Source organism: Hemicordylus capensis, chromosome 5 (genome assembly GCF_027244095.1).
Source record: "Hemicordylus capensis ecotype Gifberg chromosome 5, rHemCap1.1.pri, whole genome shotgun sequence".
NCBI classification, from domain to species: Eukaryota; Metazoa; Chordata; class Lepidosauria; order Squamata; family Cordylidae; genus Hemicordylus; species Hemicordylus capensis.
The window spans coordinates 247,818,470-247,837,201 of record NC_069661.1 but is presented as its reverse complement, the minus strand read 5'-3'; the positions used below and the strand labels follow the sequence as shown (position 1 = coordinate 247,837,201).

At 46.3% G+C, this 18,732-nt stretch overlaps 1 protein-coding gene across 10 annotated transcripts in view; it reads right to left on the bottom strand.

The window, feature by feature from the left end:
• Window positions 1-18,732, bottom strand: part of USP6NL (USP6 N-terminal like) — a 218,658-nt gene that overhangs the window by 186,639 nt on the left and 13,287 nt on the right. For 9 of the 10 annotated variants that reach the window (XM_053256548.1, XM_053256546.1, XM_053256553.1 and 6 more), the window contains exon 2: window positions 10,672-10,761. The exons of the other annotated variant lie outside the window; for it this stretch is intronic. Coding sequence is in view for 5 of the 9 variants with exons in the window: in XM_053256551.1 (XP_053112526.1) it covers window positions 10,672-10,675 (4 nt within the window). In the remaining 4 variants the exon portion in view is untranslated. The remainder of the gene's footprint in view (window positions 1-10,671; window positions 10,762-18,732) is intronic. 10 annotated transcript variants of the gene reach the window in all.

The window sequence follows — 18,732 nt, the reverse complement described above, 5'->3', positions numbered from 1 at the left end:
AAACAGCAGGCTGGATTGCCTGAACAAAGAGAGAGATTTTAAACCAACTCCATAGCCAGTAGTGGATTCCTGCTGGAACTGCTTGCAAACATGGACCATTTCCCCCCAGAACTTCCATCTGCTCTTCAAACGAAAAGCAGTTGTCTCCAATCAGAAACGACGTCAAGCCTAGGAACACAGAAATGTGACGCAAAAGATTCTTAACTAAAAATCAATTACTGCAGCTAAAAATAGCTGCAAGACATTTCACATGGCCTTCTAACACACACAAGAACAAGAGTTAAGCATTGGAGACTGAAAATAACTGTGTGGCCATGAATTATTCAGAAGGGGGGGGGATATTCTGCACTGTGCATGCGTGCTGTTTCCTTCCAAAATTGGTTGCATTGGCTCAATACGAGGATCAGGGCCACACTGTGTGCTATGTGGTCAATATTTGCCAAGCATTATGGCAAAGACGGTTGAATCAATTGCCCCAGGAAAGCCATTTTCAGTAGCACACCTGCGGCAATCAACATGCACAAGGTTAAAGCTGCCCCATGTTAAGTGCGTGCATGAAACAGCAACTTGTCAGTTCCTAATCCAGCTCCATCTTCTTATCATCAGTGCCTGGCATACAATCTAAAGCCTCTGGGCAGAGACCAATTCAATCCTGTCATCTTTAGGCACCCAGCACACCAGTTATAGTAGCAGCAGTAAATATTTTTCTGATATCATTATTCCAAATGATTCCTCTTTGTTTCCCCCAGATGGGGAACCGCAACAGGATTGCGCTTTCAAATCATTTTGGATACTCATATCCTTACGTCTTGGGCTCAAGTGCACTTTAATGAGGATGGACACACTATATTCCTTCTGTGGATATACAGAATACAACAGAAAAGGTTCATAAGCTTTTGATCCATTGGTACTACAGGGCAGGAGTTTTCAAGCTCAGTTTTAGCCAGCTCTGAGTTCCCTGTAAACTCATTGTCAAGAGTTCCTCAACGAGATCAGTCATGGCAGACAAGCTTCTCCAACAGGCAGTGTGCCCACCGCTACCCAACTTTCCTGGCAATGTCCATTTTAGAGCACATTATTTGTTCATTCGGTGCCACAATGAGACCTGATAGGCCTGGCCAAGTGACCTGTGTGAAGAGAAAGTGTGGCCTAGGCAATTTAATGCTTTATATAATATTGTTTACATCTCACTTGTCTTCCATAATGGCACTCAAGGGAGTGTACATGGGGTTTCCACATAGGCTCCCATCCAAGAACTGATCAGAGCCAGACATGCTTAGCTTCAGTATGGTGGCTGCATCATGTGCCTCACCCTAGAACCCCAGAAACTTCTGCAACAAACTGGGGTTCTATGACAGAAGTCAAACTCAAAAATGTCCCCTAAACATCTGAAAGACCACTGCTATGGGAAAGTTATTGTGCATTATACTGTACTAGGATTTGTTAAAACAGATGCAATTGTGCCCAATTATCTTTGGACATAACCTGCAAAGTACATGAAAAGAGGCAAGAGCTACTGCCATACAGTTCAGTTTTCCACTCATTTCTGCTGCCTCCAGATGCCCCCAATATGTGCTGGATCAGCCCACCATGTTCTCTGCTATATGACCAGCACAAGAGGGATCCGAGCGGAAGCTGCAGGAAGGCTGAGCTGGAGTGGAGGCTGCCCTCTGGACTAAACTGGAACTTAGGTCAAAACTATTCAGTTACGGACTTTCTTTTCTTTTCTTTTTTGAAGTGTGGGAAAGAGACAGACCAAGGAGAAGCTCTGAGCTGTAATTAGGAAATGTGACATTTGGAGAGTACAGCACTCCAGAAAGGCACAATTACTATTATACGAGTACAGGCGCCACTTTTTTAAAGGCCAGGTCCTGTGTTTCTTCATTTTTGATAGATGGGACAGTAGATTATTTTTCTAGATGGGGTGGGAAGAAAGTTTGACACTGAATGATACATATAGCAGAAGATAACTTAAATGTTTGATTTATTTATTTATTTTTAAAGCATGGGGTAGTTAGCAATTAGTAAGAGTGGCCAGGGCTGTTGCACACCAGTAGCCATTACTGACCACCTGTGGGGCAGCACCGGAACCGATACTTCTGTGCAGAGTCTTTGCACACCCTGAGAAAACCACTCAGAGGAACATAGGAAGGTCCCTTATACCCATTCAGACTACTGGTCCATTTAGCTCAGTAGCTGTCTATTAGCAGCTGCCAGTCAGTACTGTCTACACTGACTGGCAGCAGCTCTTCAGGGTTTTGGGTAGGGGTCTTTCCCAGCCCGACCTAAACCTGATACCTCCTGTGTACAAAACAGATGCTCTAACAACGAGCTGCAGCCCCACCCCTAGAGCCAGGGGCAAAAGCAACAACCCTGCAATGGTGGTCCCACAATTGGCTCATGCAACATAGATGGGGCTTCTTCCAAGAAGTGAACAAAACTATTGTCCAGAATTCTGCACCTTGAAGGCCAGGCAAGTTGCCATCAGCTGGAGAGGCAATGGGTAGATAGAAGCAGAGGTGGCAGATAGGGTCAGAGCTTGTAGCCAAGACAAGCCCAAGTCAAACACTGGTCTCCCTATGATTGAAAGCTGAAGCAGGAGAGAGGAGGCTAGGAAAGACCATGGAACATCTAGGAGACTTTGAGAGAGAGAAGCAGGGGCATAGAATGGAACATGGAAGAGGTAGCCGAATGCCTTCAGGCAAACTGCCTAGATCAGGCCTGCTCAACTTAGGCCCCCGCAGCTGTTTTTGGACTACGACTCCCATAATCCCCAGCCTCAATGGCCAATATTTATTTATTTATTTATTTGATTTATATACCGCCCTTCCAAAATGGCTCAGGGCGGTTCACAATTAAAACAACTTATAAAACAGTAAAAAGCTAAAACAAATTAAAACAATAAAACAACAGCTAACAATCTAAAACATTTTAAAACAAAAATAAAACATTATCCCCAGACCCCAGCTCAAGAAAACGTAGACTCAGTATAGAGGAAAAGGGCCACAACTTTGTTAACTATTACACACAGCATGGCAGACTGGAACACCAGGTGATTAATCACCCTTAAAGAACAGTGCGGGCCAATAGAAGCAGGTCAGAACTCTGAAATCCTACCCAGCACCCTACTGGGGGGGGAGACACCCTGGCTCGGGAATGGGCAGGTACATCCCACCCAATTCCTTCAAAGCCAACCCCCCCTTCTGTAAGAGAGGGTCTGGATACTTCTAGGCATTCGTCCACCCCGGACCGCACAGCCCAAAGGTTAGAGAAGTCCTGAAGCAGGGTTCATGGCAATCATTCTCCCCGTGCCGCACAGGCTACAAAGGAGCGATTAACCAATCACCCCTTTTACATATCCAAGGGTGCTCACCAATGTTCTAACCCTCAAATTACCACCCCGCCCGCACTGTTCCTGCCATTGTGGTTGACCTAACTCTAAATACGCACCCAGGACACAGAACGGAGTAGGCGAAAAAAACCCCAACAGTGGCCAATGCGTTGGGAGCAAAAAATTCCTACTCGGCCCCCTCAGGCGGCCAGTCGCTAGACCCGCTCTGCACCGGGGAGGGAGGGAGGGGAAAGCCGCTTCTCCTGTGATTGCCTGACCCCAACTGAAGAGAGAATGGAAAATGGAGGATGGGGCCGGGATCGGTCAATCCTGGCCGAAGCCCCGCCCCTTGACCAAAGAGGTCAAACGGAACCCTTCCTGGGCTTCGCGCAGGACAGGCTGTGACAAACTCCCTCCCATCTGCACAAGGCGGGGGGGGGGGTTATTAAGTCATTAAAAACACTAAATCAAGTTAAAAATTAAAAAATTAAAAGATTAAAATATATACATATATATATACATACATATATATACACATACATACATACACACAAACACACATACACATATATATACATATATATACACACACACACGCATATATATATACACATATATACACATACACACATATACATTTTAAAAGCCCTGAAAATAGCCAGTGATTATGGGAATTGTAGGCCAACATCTGCAGGAGAGCAGAGGCTGAGCAGCCCTGGCCTAGACAGAAGAAGTCCAGCAAGCCATGGGGGCTACAGAGTAGGCAGGCAGTAGTACGTGTGGTGTTGAAGCATTCGCATTTGAAAAGCTGAATTGCTTTTCCACCCCACAAAGAGAGTCTATAAAGCAACACACCCATAAAGCCATTCAGTTCATAAGAGCCAAGTACCACAAACACACACAAAGTCAGAAGAACAGCAGTCAATAAAGCCAGGAGACAGTAGGAGCATAAATCATTTAAAAGTCTTGGCAAATAGAACTGTCATAACCTGGTGGCTCAACAACAATAGTGTAAGTGCCTCATGAATCTGCTTGAGGGGGTGATCCAAAGACAATGCATTTCCACTGAGAAGGCCTTCTCTGTGGTTACCAGCTGGCTTAACTCTGGTGGCAGGGACACATAGAGGCCCACCTCTGAAGGCAGGCTTATATGGGATAAGGTGATCCTTCAGGTACTTTGCACCTGAAAGATGCAGATGGACGTAAGCCCATAGGACAGTTTAGTTGTGGTAACTGTGTTGTGTTCAAAAACTGTGTAAAAGTTTGTTCATTTGTTAACCCAGTAAATGGAAAGGTAAATCAGAGGGTTTTTTACATGCAATAGTAAGGGCGTGGTATACAATATCAGATGCTCTTGCTCGTTATTATATGTAGGTAAAACCATTTAGAGCCATCAAAACACAGATTGCAGAGCACAAGAGTTGTATCAAGAGAAAAATATTACAAGGCCCATTGGTTAAGCATTTTTTGGACTATGTTCATGAGTTGTAGTTCAGCAACATCTGGAGTGTCACAGGTTGGGAACCCCTGAGTTATATAATTTACATCCTGCTCATCTTGGAACTCAAGATGGTGCACATGCAGCAAGGAAACAGACTGGTATCCAATGTACAGATTTTAATATTGTCAAGGTGTGAGCAAATTAACAGTCCAGATGCTGCATACTGTATCAGCTGAAATTTCTGAACAGTCCTCAAGGGATTGAGGACAGCAACCTACCCTGTTATGACTTTCCCCTCTACAGAAGCAAATTTAAAAATAAAACCAAAAGATGTCTGCCCCAAACTTGGGGAGAGAAAACACAACACCACAAGAACAGCTATATTTTAGGGATGGGCCAAACGTTCCAAGCCTGAAACAGGCTGTTTCAAGTGTTCCAAACGTGAAACAACACACCCTTCAAATAAAGGGTCTGTTTTGAGTTTGAAACGGAATGACCCCATTCTGAATCAGAATGTTTCAAGTGTTCTGAGCACCATTTTGGAGGGCTGTTTTTCCAGGGAGAGTTGGTCTACTTATTGGGGTCAGTGTGTAGACCAGGCCTCCACTCCAGACTTATTGTATTGGCCTGCTTCCGAGGGCTGATCTACTCGCTATGTGAGGTGGGTAGATCCAGCCTCTGCCCTGGACTTAGCGCGTCAGCCTGCCTCGGACCAGTAGACCAGTTCTCTGAGAAGGGCAGACACACTAAGTCCAGGGTGGAGGCTGGGTCTACCTGCCTCACGCAGTGGGTAGACTAGTCTTCCAAGGTGGATCAATGCACCACGTCTGGAGCAGAGGCCTGGTCTACCTGCCAGCCCCAATATGTAGACCAGCTATCCCCAGAAAAACAGTCCTCCCAAATGGCACAGAATGTTCGAAACGTTCCAAGCTTATTCTGTTGGAACAACCAGCTTGACTAGTTGTTCCGACGAAACGTTCCAGGGATTTGTGTTTCATTTCAAGCTCAAAACAAAATGGAAAATCTACAATATAGTATCTGTTGATATAATCACACTTATTGAACTTATTGTTCTGGATCATTGGAAGGAAGAGTCCTGCTCACTTCATTGTTGCTCAGTTTTTAGTTAGGCTTGATACAGGTAACTTGGGTTGAACAGAGATGGGGAGGTGGGGGACAGACCTGGGGCAGCTATACCAGTTGTGGTGGGTAATCAAGAAAGATATGGCACTGGTAGGCCAGCGGGTCATTATAAGGGAAGGGAATTCAGAAATTTAATTGCTGTTGCCCCTTCCGGCAGGCCTACTACCTCTCTGATTTTGGAGAGCAATGCCAACCACCCGCAGAAGCTCACCTTATTACTCCTCTGTAATGCCAGGTTGATTCACAATAAGTCTGAGATAATGCATGATATGATCATGGATGAAGGAGCTGACTTGGTATGTATCACAGAGACCTGGTTGAGAGAGCCAAACTAGTGGTCCAGATTGGTCCAGCTTCTCCCAGAGGGTTACTCCATGGTGGCGCAGGTGAGAGGATGTGGAAAGGGATATAAGGTAGCTGTGGTCTAGAATAATACCATCTCCCTTACCAGGATCCCTGTCAGGGATTTGGCCTATATTGAATGTGAGTACCTAAGTCTAGGGATTGGGGATAAATTGGGACTTCTGCTGGTGATTACCCTGCTGCCCAGTGGAATCCCTAATTGAGCTGATGGACCTGGTTGCTGAGTTGGCATTGGAGTGGCCCAGGTTGCTGGTGGTGGGGGACCGGGTACATTTTGGAACAGGGTTGTTGGGAGAGGCTCAAGAGTTCATAGCGGCCATGATGACTGTGGGCCTATCCCAATTGGTCTCTGGACCGACACATGATGCTGGACACATGCTCGATTTGGTCTTTTGCTCTGCTCAAGGTGGTGTTCTGCGGGTGGGGACTCCTCCTCATTTTCATGGATAGATCACCATCTGGTTAAGGTAGAACCGACAGCCTCGACCCACCTCTGCAGGGGTCAAGGACCTATTAGATTAGTCCTCCTGAGGAGGTTATTGGATCCGAAACGATTCCAAAGAGCTTTGGAATTGTTTAGGATTGGCTCTGCTAGTGATTCTGTTGATGCTCTGATGCAAACATGGAATAATGAACTCACTAGAGCAGTAGACACAATTGCTCCTAAGCATCCCTGCTAACTTGGAGAAGAGCACCTTTTTAACATGTGGTGAGTATATTTAGCAGGAGGAAGAGTAACTGGCCCTATCCATCCCCAGCATAGTACCTCTAGTGCCTGTTGCTGGTGTCTATCTAATGTTTCTTTTTAGATTGTGAGCCCTTTGTGGACAGGGATCCATCTTATTTATTTATTATTTCTCTGTGTGAACTGCTTTGGAAACTTTTGTTGAAAAGCGGTATATAAATATTTGTTGTTGTACTGACTGTACGGGGTCGGGACCTCAGAGAAGTTTTAGATCTGCCTGTTCTGGATGGGGTTACACTCCCCCTGAAATATCAGGTACGTAGCTTGGGAGTGCTCCTGGACCCAAAGCTCTCCCTGGTTTCTCAGGCTGAAGCAGTGGCCAGGAGCACTTTTTATCAGCTTTGACTGATATGTCAGATATGTCCATTTCTAGAGGTGAGTGACCTTAAAACAGTGGTACATATGCTGGTAACCTCCAGACTGGACTACTGTAATGCACTCTACATAGGACTGCCTTCGTACATAGTCTAGAAACTATAATTGGTACAGAATGTGGCAGCCAGATTGGTCTCTGGGACAACATGAAAGGACCATATAAGACCAGTTTTAAAAGAACTGCACTGGCTGCCAATATGTTTCTGGGTGAAATACAAAGTGCTAGTTATTACCTAGCTTGGGTCCAGGCTATTTAAGAGAGTGCCTCCTTTGTCATGAACCCTGCCACTTGTTACAATCTTCTGGAGAGGTCATGTTACAGTTGCCACCAGCTCGTCTGGTGGCGACTCAGGACTGGGCTTTTTCCGTGACTGCCCCAGGGCTTTGGAATATGCTCCCTGCTGCAATTAGAGCATCTCCTTCTCTGTTTCTTTTCAGGAAGACCTTCAAGACTCTCCTGTTCTCTCAAGCTTTTAATTAGAATTAATTTCAATAGTTTGTTTTATAATGTTTTATTGTATTTTATGTATGTTTTATGTATTTTAACCTGTGATTTTTAATATTAAAATTTGTATACTGCCTAGAGGTGTACACATCAGTAAGTTTAAAAAAATATGATTGATAAATAAATAAGAATTGACAGTATATGCTCACCATCAAGCCCACCCATTTTCAGCAATTAAAGCTCATCCTGGCAAGGTAAAATCACATTAAGGAACAATGCAAGCAAGACAACTGGATGCGACCGACATGGAGGAACCACTGACGGCTCTCTTACTTCACCTTCCCCATCAGTATGAACACTGTGACCCTAAGACTAGATACCTAAACTGTGGTTAAAGATGGATCACAAACCATGATGCAGACTAGTAGGTTTGAAATGAGTTTGCAAACCATGGTTAAGTGTTACATGCACCTATAACAACCAAACCATGGTTATGACAGCGCCTCCTGCCTCTGCTTACAAGGCGGCAACCAGGTCTCACTGGTGTTTCCTTATACAAACCCACCCAAAGCATGACTTTGTTCAGGAAGCTAGATCGTGGTTTCATAGTACATTTGAAAACTTTTAAACAAAAGTTAAGGCAAAAACCCACAGTTGGCATTATATCTACAACAGGCCTGTATGGTTGACAGAACTATGGGTATCAGCTGCTCTTTACAATATGCAAACAAGCTTTAATAACATGGTTTAAGTCCACATTCAAGCTCCCTCTGCTCAGATGATAAAGCTTTTTAAAAAATTGCTATCTTCAAAAAGACATTTATGAACAATGACAAAGCCAACACTGGAAATGTCTTAGCCGCTGTATTATTCATCTTTTGTCTAAATGTTTGTTGTTAACACTTTCACTTACAGTCCAAAAAGTTATTAAGTTTTCCAAGTACCATATAATTACTATACAAATTGCCAGACTGAAAACTGGTTAGAGGCTGTGTTTCTATGTCTGCAAAAACAGTGATAACGATATATTAGCAGCTGACCTTTCCATGAAGGAGCAGTGCCTACTAGGTTCCTATGCAATTTCAGACATATTGTTTTAACGAAAGGTCAGACTACTTCATATTAGGAAGGATGAAACTCACTTTTTGGAAAAGTTATGGTTTCTATTGCATTTTTCCTTCCTCCACCACAGAAGGAGCAGTGCCTCCTTTTTCAGTCCTTTCTGGAGGCATTGGCAATGAAGATGTTGTATCCCAACTTCTTCTGCAAACAGAAGGCACTTTTCACTTGCTTAGGGAGGGGAATTCCCCCCTTTTTCTGCAGGGTTCCATGTCACCCTGTTCCAGAGGGTCCCCCATCCCTCAGACGTCCTTTCTCAGTGGACCCAGGAGGCTGCAGAGGGTAGAAGGGATTGGCAAAGTCGCTGACCATGAGTTCATGAAGAGGAACTTAGGATATAACCTGCTCTGCCACTTCATCTTACTTATGTAACAACCAGCAAATAATTGTTCATTGTTGCAAGCTCACTAGGATGTCAAAGTTCATCTTGCTTTCCACAGGGCAGTCCTGGTTCTTACTTGGGGTGGGGGCAAGCAAGCAGCACAGAAGCTCCCTCCTGTCATTTGACTACCCAGCTGCATCAAGGATGGATGCAAGAGTATCCTGCCGTTCTTCCCAATGAAGATCATCCATTCCATCCTAGGAACAACACTCACAACTAGTTGTAATGCTGTCCCTCTGCCAAGCCGACAAAGGGAGACAATACGTACACACACTTATCCAAGCTTTGTACTCTCCAAGCAACCACCACTTGCGGGCTGCTAGATTTGCCACAACAGAGATGGATCTGGTTGTTGGCTGGAACTGAGGACCAGACAAGAACGGAAAAGCCTTCTCAGACCAAGAAAGAGAGCTTACTGTATATGCAAGAATAAGCTCTGTATATTGTTGTATGAGGCTAGCTGAATTCCCACCAACACTATTAATGCAGAGAATCCTTTCTGATGTTACCTTTCAAGAAGGTGGGAGCCACTGCAGCATGGCTCCTTCCTGCACGGCTTGGAAGTCATGTGGGAGAAGTCATTCCGCTCCCTGCAGCTCATTTCCATACAAGCATCACCTCTCCCAGTAACGGCAGCCATGCTAACAAGGGAGGGTGCTGTGGTATCTGCTCCTCCCACATGACCTGACCTGACCAAGTGGCAGAGGAAGCAGCCAAAGTGCCATCGCTCCTTCCTATACCACTCAAGGAAACACTGAAAGGGATTGCTTAAAAACCATTGTCACTTACTTGGTTGACTACTGTTGGGCAAGTACAAGATATATGCACCACAGCAAACCGATAACTGCAACAGTCAACAAAATCCTTACCCCATACAATTCAGACGGTGCTAGCAAAACATTCCTTAAAGCACAAGAGGCAGTTTCAACACATATTCCAAAGAAAAGGTGGCTCTTTTTTCAGAATCAGAACACAGTCCAAGCTCAGGAGTGGGAAAATAATTCAGCATGAAACAGCGCACTGAACATTTTTGCTATTGTATTTATCTCTGCCGCCTTAAGAACCACTATCAGGCTATCTTGCACAACCCCCATTCACTTCAATGGGGCTTCTGCAGGAAAACTATGTGGATTATGGATTGTGTCCCCATTCAAACCAACCAACCAACAGAAGTGAAATCAAGACATCAGTTTCATTTGGGGGGGAAAGTTATGACAGAGAAACTTTCAAATGCTAATGCAGAGGTTTGCTTTTAACAGCTCAAGCTTAATATGCCATTTTGTTTTGCATCCAGGCTTTGTGTATTCTCTGAAGAACATCTACTCACTCATGACTGGTAGCCTCCTCGCATATAGTCCCAGACAGGTATTAAACTAAGGTATCTTGTCCAAGAAGCTCTCTCAGAGGTATACATGTCCTATCCAAAGTGGGAGGGGGGAAAAACAGAAAAGGCAATATTAGTCTCAGAATACATCCATTATCATTATATGTAGTGCTCTTAGCAACAAATATAACACTTGTACCAAACCCTGAAGACCTATCAGGAAGGGAAAAGGGAAAAAAACATTCTAAAGCTATAATCGCTCCTTTAGGAATGAGACGTTTTCATCAATCTTTATACACAATAAATAATGACATTTTTAGAGTCTCTGTGGCATTAAAGAGGGGAAATATTCGCAGTAAATGTAAAAACCTTAGCAAACCATTTTTTAGCATTCTCAAATTCCTCCAGGGTCACAGAGCTTAGGATCAGGCCTTCCCCTCCCAACTGATATTCCAGACCCTTTCTCTGTTTTTTTCAGTGTTTTTTTTTTTTTAAGTAAGCCTTTACTTTTATCCTTAGGCTGCAATCTTCTGCACATCTAGGAGTAAATCCCAAAGACAGCAGCACTTATTTCTGAATAAGCGTGAACAGGCTCAGGATGCTCAAGATATAAGGCACTCTTCTACTCAAAACGTTCAGTGAAGAGCACAGGAATGTTAACTTAAGCTACCGGTAGTACCCAAGTAACACAGGATACAGACTATAAAAGGCATTTGTATAGATGACACCAAGCCTGCTCTTTAGGAGTAGAAATCTTTATGCCTTGTTCACACTAAGCAACTACCACAACATTCTCTCTCTAGGAAACAGCCACAACTTGCATCTTAACTTTTTTCACATGGTAGACGTTTATAAAACTGTGCACCGAGCAGAGAGAGTGGACCAAAAGAAATTTTTCTCCTCCTCACAAGAACCAGGAGTCATTCCATGAAACTGAAGACTGAGAATTTTAGGACCAAGAAGAGGAAGTACTTTTTCACACAGAGCATAATTAATCTATGGAATTATCTGCCATGGGATGTGGTGATGGCCACTAGCTTGAATGGCTTTAGTCAATGGCTACTAGTCTGGCTACTATAGGCCACCTCCAGCCTCAGAGGCAAGATGCCTCTAAATACCAGTTGCAGGGGAGAGAGCATGCTCTCACCTCCTTCCTGTGGGCTTCTCAAGGCATCAGAGAGGGTAAAACAGGATGCTGGACTAGATGGGCCTTGGGCCTGATCCAGCAGGGATCTTCTTATGTTCTTGGAGGCACAGAATTTTAGGGTGAGACGGTTACTTGGAAGCCTTCTAGTCCACCATATGCTCAGACCAGGGATCTGCATGTGCAGAGGCTGTTGAACTTAGGCCCCCAGATGATGCTGGACTACAACTCCCATCATCCCCAGCCATAATGGCCTAGTGTCATTGTGGTTGTGTATGATGGGAGTTGTAGTCCAGCTACATCTGGAGACCCAGGTTTGAGAACCCCTGCGTTACAGCATCCCTAACAGGTGGCCACCCAACCTCTGTTTGACAAATTTTAGAGAAGGTCATGTGAGGCAGATAGTTCCACTACCAAACATTTTAAACACATCATTAAAATTGCATCTTATTGAATTAAAATTTGTTAATAGGCTGGATGTCCAAATTAACAGCAGCACCCTTTCATCTCTGAAGTGTTAGTGTTTTGCCCCATAATAGACAGTGTATAATCCCAAATCAATTAAAAATTTCCACCCTGTTTATAACACCCCGGACCAATTCACTAGGCAGACACCTAGGGTGCCAACACTTGGCGGGGGGGGGGAACCAGGGCAGGCTGCTCATTTACCTTGCAAGCGAGTAGTCCAAGTGGCTCAAGTTAAAGCCAGGGCTCTGCATTTCTTGGCAGGTGGGGCACCAAAACCAACCTTTGCATAAGTCACCAAAAACTCTAGGGCAGGCCCTGATGCTTTGGGTACTTTGTGCCCTCTGTCTCAACAAGCTTTTTCCATTACAGACCAAAATCCTTCCCAACCTCCAAGAAAAGGATCAAGACTCAAAAGAAAAAGAAAAAGCCCTCTTAGTAAGAGTTTACATAGCAGCTGTCCAAAGCAATATGTAAATCCTAATATGAACACGGCCACAGCTAAGTTGGGTATGATCATTCGTTAATCATTAATCAATAATACGATCTTCCCATAGACAGACATGTGGCATCAAGCTCACTTATATGTGCCCCCCGCCCTGGACACAAGTCTGAACCAACTTACAAGGCTCCTGCACCCCAACCACAAAGTCCGATTGTTCCATTTGGAAATAATCATTGTGTACATCAAGAAAACATTCACTAATTTGATAACAGAAGAAAACAGAGAAGCAAATGTGGCTTAGAAAACCCCACCATCTGTACAAACCTAGCCAGCCAATTCCATATACTGCCTTCTCCGCCCTGGTTCCAAAAAGCTTAAAGAGGATAAGACGACAGAGAAAGTAATTATCCAACTTCCTTTAAAATGTGACTGAGCATAATATTTGCAGATCCAAAAGCAAATGCCAGAAAGAAAGGTGGAAAGCCACTGGATTTCTCAAAGAACTGCTGCTGCTTAATCAGTTGTACAACCTAGAAAGTAGACTGCTGCTCTTAGGGGAACCCTGAATATTTTAGGCCAAAGGTAGTCCCCAGAGCAGCTTTGATGGCCTGCTGCCACCCCATATTTTAACCGAGGAATGATAGAAGACCCCTTGCCAGAGTTTCATTCATAGGGAAAAGAAAGACACCCTCAAACCAAAAGAGATAGATTTTGCACCTAAGTTATATATATATGTCTCTATTAGATTGCTCCTTAGAGAACCCCATAGCTGAAGCTGGGGGAAAGCAACAAACAAGAGAGGTAATGTGGCAGGAGCCAACTACTCCATCACCATGACCATGACAGTATTACCAATATTTATATACCACTTTTCAGCTACTACTACTACAATATTTATATACTACTTGTCAACCAAAGTTATCAAAGCGGTTTACATAGAAAAATAAATAATACATCAAGAAGCTGGTCCCCTGTCCCCAAAGGGCTCACAACGTAAAAAGAAACATAAGGCAGACCCCAGGAACAGCCACTGGAGGGATGATGTGCTGGGGATGGATAGGGCCAATTGCTCTCCCTCTGCTAAATAAAGAGAATCACCACTTTGAAAGATGTCTCTTTGCTTAGCATAGGGACAACAACAAAAAGCTCTCAAAGTAGTTTACATAGGAAAAGGAAAGAGAGGGGTCCCTGTCCCAAGAGGGCTCATAATCTAAAATGAAACAGAAGCGAGACATCAGCAACAGCCAGTGGAGGGATGCTGTGCTGGGGATGGATAGGGCCAGCTGCTCTCCCCCTGCTAAATATAAGAGAATCGCTACTTGTAAAAGGTGCTTTTGTCCAGTTAGCAGGGACTAGAGGGGCAGCCCTCCCATCCCAGTAGATGATATCAGAGCAATATCAACCCTGTCTCCATGTTACAGAAAGACATTCCCCAGGCTTGCAAAGAGAGACCTGGGGAGACATTCCCTAGTTTGCAATAAGAGATCTGGGAAGGGTTGGGTTAGCTGGGCCAAAGAAGATTCCTCCGGAGATCAGCTAGATGCCTACGGTGCGTAGAAGCAGAATTGGATGAGGAAGTGGAGGTAGAAGAGGAATAGTAATTATAATTACTGGGCTCCGTTTAATGACCTGTCCAGTTTGAGACCCAAGCAGGAACCCCAGGATAAAAACCTTACACTCTCTGTCAAATCTTCCCACAGATTGTATATGCAACATGTGAACATACATGTTCGTAAGCAATGCTATGCCCGCCCTTCAGGGGCGTAAAGATAGGGGGGCAGGCAGGGCACGTGCCCTGGGCGCCACTTTGGTGGGTCACGTGGGGGGGTGCCAAAAAGTGCCACGACCCACCCCGATCCCCCCCTGGATTGCACGGCGGTGGCGGTGGATCGTCATAGTGTGCCCTGATCATGGCTTGTGGCAGTGAGTGCGGCAGTGGCGGGCGGCGGCGGATCGCACGGCGGTGGCGGTGGTGGGAGTGAGCGCAGCGGTGGCGGGCGGCGGCGGATCGCCGAGTGCAGCAGAGCGATGCCGAGGCCTGCCGTCTGGCCCGGCGTCGCAGACGGCAGGCCTCGGCGTCGCTCTGCTGCACTCGGCGATCCGCCGCCGCCTGACACCGCCGCGTTCACTCCCGCCGCCGCCCGCCACTGCCGCGCGATCCGCTACAAGCCATGATCAGGGCACACAATGACAATCCGCCGCCGGCCGCCACGCGATCCGCCGCCGCCTGCCACCGCCGCACGATCTGCCGCCGCCCGCCACCGCCGCGCTCACTCCGGCCAGGGCACGGGTATGTGGGGGGGCGGGGGGGCGGGCGCAATTTCAGGGGCAGAGCTTGCCCTGGGCGCCGTTTTCCCCAGCTACGCCTCTGCCGCCCTCTGCAGCTTCAGAGCCCTGAATGGCAGATGGTGCCCACTTCATTATGGAGGCTGATCATCCATGCAGTAGTCAATTTTTGTAGTAAAATATACTTGCAGATATTGGACCAGTGTCTAGAAATGAGAGTGCCCCCCCCCTGCAAAAAACCCCAGGCAAGTTAGCATAAGCCAGATATGGTCACCATATGGGGTGCTGGGAGTGGGGGGGGGGGGAGAGGGGACAAATGTTTTGATGTGGCAGACAGCAGAAGAGAAGAAAATCTTGTCACTTCTGTGACTGATTGCTAAGCTTACACAATTCTGAAGCTGCCTAATCAAAGATAAAACGCTTCAAAACGATTTGCCTGATTGCAACAGCCATCTTTTGACTTGACCGATGTTATCCACACAACTTTCATTGCTCTGAACCAATTACTATGTTAATTACAGTCATTACATGATTGGCTCACAATAATGTGTCACTAGTGCTATTAAGGAGCTTCCAAAGGGATGCTTCACACAGCAACAGCAGCAAAAGGTACACACTAAAAACTTAGCATCCACCTACAGCTACCCTGAACATGTCTACTGAATGCACCCCATTTTTTTCACCACAGTGTATAACATGGCAAAATCTATTAGGCAAACACGGCCAACTGTAGCTCCTGGAAACATACTTCCACAGCATACATATAGCTGTCCTACATATTAAAGCAGTAGTCTTCAAATTCTGTTCCAGGAAGTTCTGGATTTCTTTGAAAGTTTATCACAGAGTCCTCCATCAGAAGACAACTAATAACAATATAGGAACATAGCAAGCTGCCTTATACTGAGTCAGACCCTTGGTCCATCTAGCTCAGTATTGTCTACACAGACTGGCAGTGGCTTCTCCAAGGTTACAGGCAGGAGTCTTTCAGCACTACCTGGAGATGCTAGGGAGGGAACTTGGAACCTTCTGCATGCAAATTTTCTTCCCAGAGTGGCCCCATCCCTTAAGGGGAATATCTTACAGTGCTCACATGCAGTCTCCCATTCAATTGCAAACCAGGGCAAACTCTGCTTAGCAAAGACTCTGCTTATCACATACATGCTTGCTGCCACACAGCCAGCTCTTCCAGATGTTGCAGAACTACAACTCCCATCATCCCCTACCACAATAAATTGTAGCGGAGAATTATGGGAGTTATAGTTCTGCAACATCTCGAGTACCACAGGCTGAGAACCCCTGCCGTAAGGGGAATATCTTACAGTGCTCACATGTAGTCTCCCATCCAAATGCAAAGGTGGATCCTGCTTAGCAAAGTGGACAATTTATGCTTGCTACCACATGACCAGATAGACAAATTTCCCTGAAAGGCCACATGCACACACGGAGTTGCAGGAGAGCCCTGGGTGTGCTGATCTAGACCATGCTCTCTGTTCACACAGGTCAAAAGTGAAGCTCAAAATGCCTGGCTGATACACTGTATGAATTGAGCATGTGTGCCTAGAACACACACACACACACCCCACCAAATCCTCTGCAACACTTTGGGTTTCTATGCAGAAGTTCAGGACTTGGAAGACAGATTAACAGACTGAATGTTTCCCGAAGATGGAAAGTTTAAAAGTCACCGTGGTGGTTGGCAGAAGCACAAGCAGGGTCAATCATCTTTTGAAGTCCACGGAACCACCCTCCAGGTGGGAATCCTGAGGAAGGGGCTTGAGAATGGAGCAGAGGGTGACAGAGTGGGAGTTAGGGCTTGGACAGAGCCAGTGACAGAAACGGCTAGTAATAGGGTCTCTAGTGAAGGTCTCTGGGGCACTTTCCAGATTGCATGCTATCACAGTTTTGCAACAGGTCCCCTAAGTGTGCTTCCATATTGCCTGTGTTTTGACATCGCAGCCCCTGCGTTTTCATATTTCCAGCACCTTCTTTCAGATTTTATTGCTGCATCACAGACCTATAATGTCACATCTGAGTTGCAAAAAAGAAAAAATAGCTGTATTTGCCCATTGCAGGAGGCTTGCCCCCTTACAACAGATCTCTAATGCGGTTTGAATTTCGCACCACAAAACAATGTAGTTACACCACTTTTTGCGGTGTAAGGCTCGCAATCTGGAAAGTGCCTGAGTTAGTGAGTTGGATATTGGGAAGTGGGCAGTGTGGGTGGCAGTATCAAGGCAGTGTGTGTGCACGTGCATTCAGAATGGGGCCTTCCCAATTCAACCTGAGCGGGATCTAAAATTAACTGAACGGACATCCAAAAACTAGATGTGAATGCTGGATGTGTATGGTATATATACAGATTTTCAACCCGGGTGGCTGTTTCCAGTAAAAGAGTTGGGGAATGCTTGTTGAATCCAACACAGGCACCTCAGTAACACAGAAGTCTAGCTTCTGTTACAGGACTACTTTTGATACAGTGTTATAGAAAACATTACGCTTGTATAGCCCTGCTTTGGCAGAGAAAAACCTCTAAAGCTACTGTACATAAACAAACATAAATTTGTTTTATTTTAAAGTTCACTCAGTTGGCAAATCAGTTTGTTCTAAAAAGGGAGGAAGAGAAAAGGACACCATCTATCTGTATACATATAATTCTCTAAGGCGTACCCATGGCTAATCCCATGGGTGGCAACTCTTGCGAGAGTTTGCGAGCAGAAGCACCATGGTGATTGGGCAGTGGAGATTCTATATGTAGACAGGGAGGCGCCTGTGGAACTGCGTTGATTGGGCCGTGGGTATTGCAGGGGTCTGCAAAGAGAGGGGTTGTGAGGGAGGAATGAGCCCCTTCAGGAGGAGGCTGCCGTTGTGTGAATTAGATGAGGAAACAAGATGAACAAGATCTGTTAACTCAGGAAGGGAGAGAGAGAAAGAAAGGTTAAAAAAGAAGAGAGGAAGAAGCAAGGGTGAGGGACCAGTGCAAGCCTGTCAGCAGCCTGAGGGGAACGAGCAGCCATGGCGGTGCATATTGGCAGCAAGAAAGGACCCAGTCAACCACTAGTAGTGTGCCCGAACCGGTCCGGCGGCCATTCCAAAGAATGGCCGAACTGCCGGACCGGTCCGGCCCTGCCTGGTTCGGGTCCGGGTGGGGGGTATGCCTTTAAGGGCGGGAGGGCTTGCTTAGCCCTCCCGCATCCTTGCCCCCGCCAGCGCCCGTATTTTCTAGTATAGGGGCGCTGGAAACCAGCTGCCCCCCCCCGCCGCGGCGGCGGCGGCGAAAGAACTCGCAATGCCAGCCCTCCCTCCCTCCCAGCTAGCTGCCCGCCCGCCCGCCCGCTCGCTCACCCGATAGGAAACGAGAGGAGCTCCGGCACAGAGCTCCTCTCGTTTGGAAGGCCTCCAGCATAATGGTGTTTTGCGCGCGCGCGCATGCATGCGCGCACCACAAAGCACACCATTCGCCGGAGGCCCGGTCTACCCGCCGGGAAAGGGCCGGGTAGACCGGGCCTCCGATCGCTGGGTAGACCGGGCCTCCGGCGATCGGAGGCCCGGTCTACCCAGCGATCGGAGGCCCGGTCTACCCGGCCCTTTCCCGGCGGGTAGACCGGGCCTCCGGCGAATGGCGTGCTTTGCGGTGCGCGCATGCGCGCGCGCAAAACACCATTATGCTGGAGGCCTTCCAAACGAGAGAAGCTCTGTGCTGGAGCTCCTCTCGTTTCCTATCGGG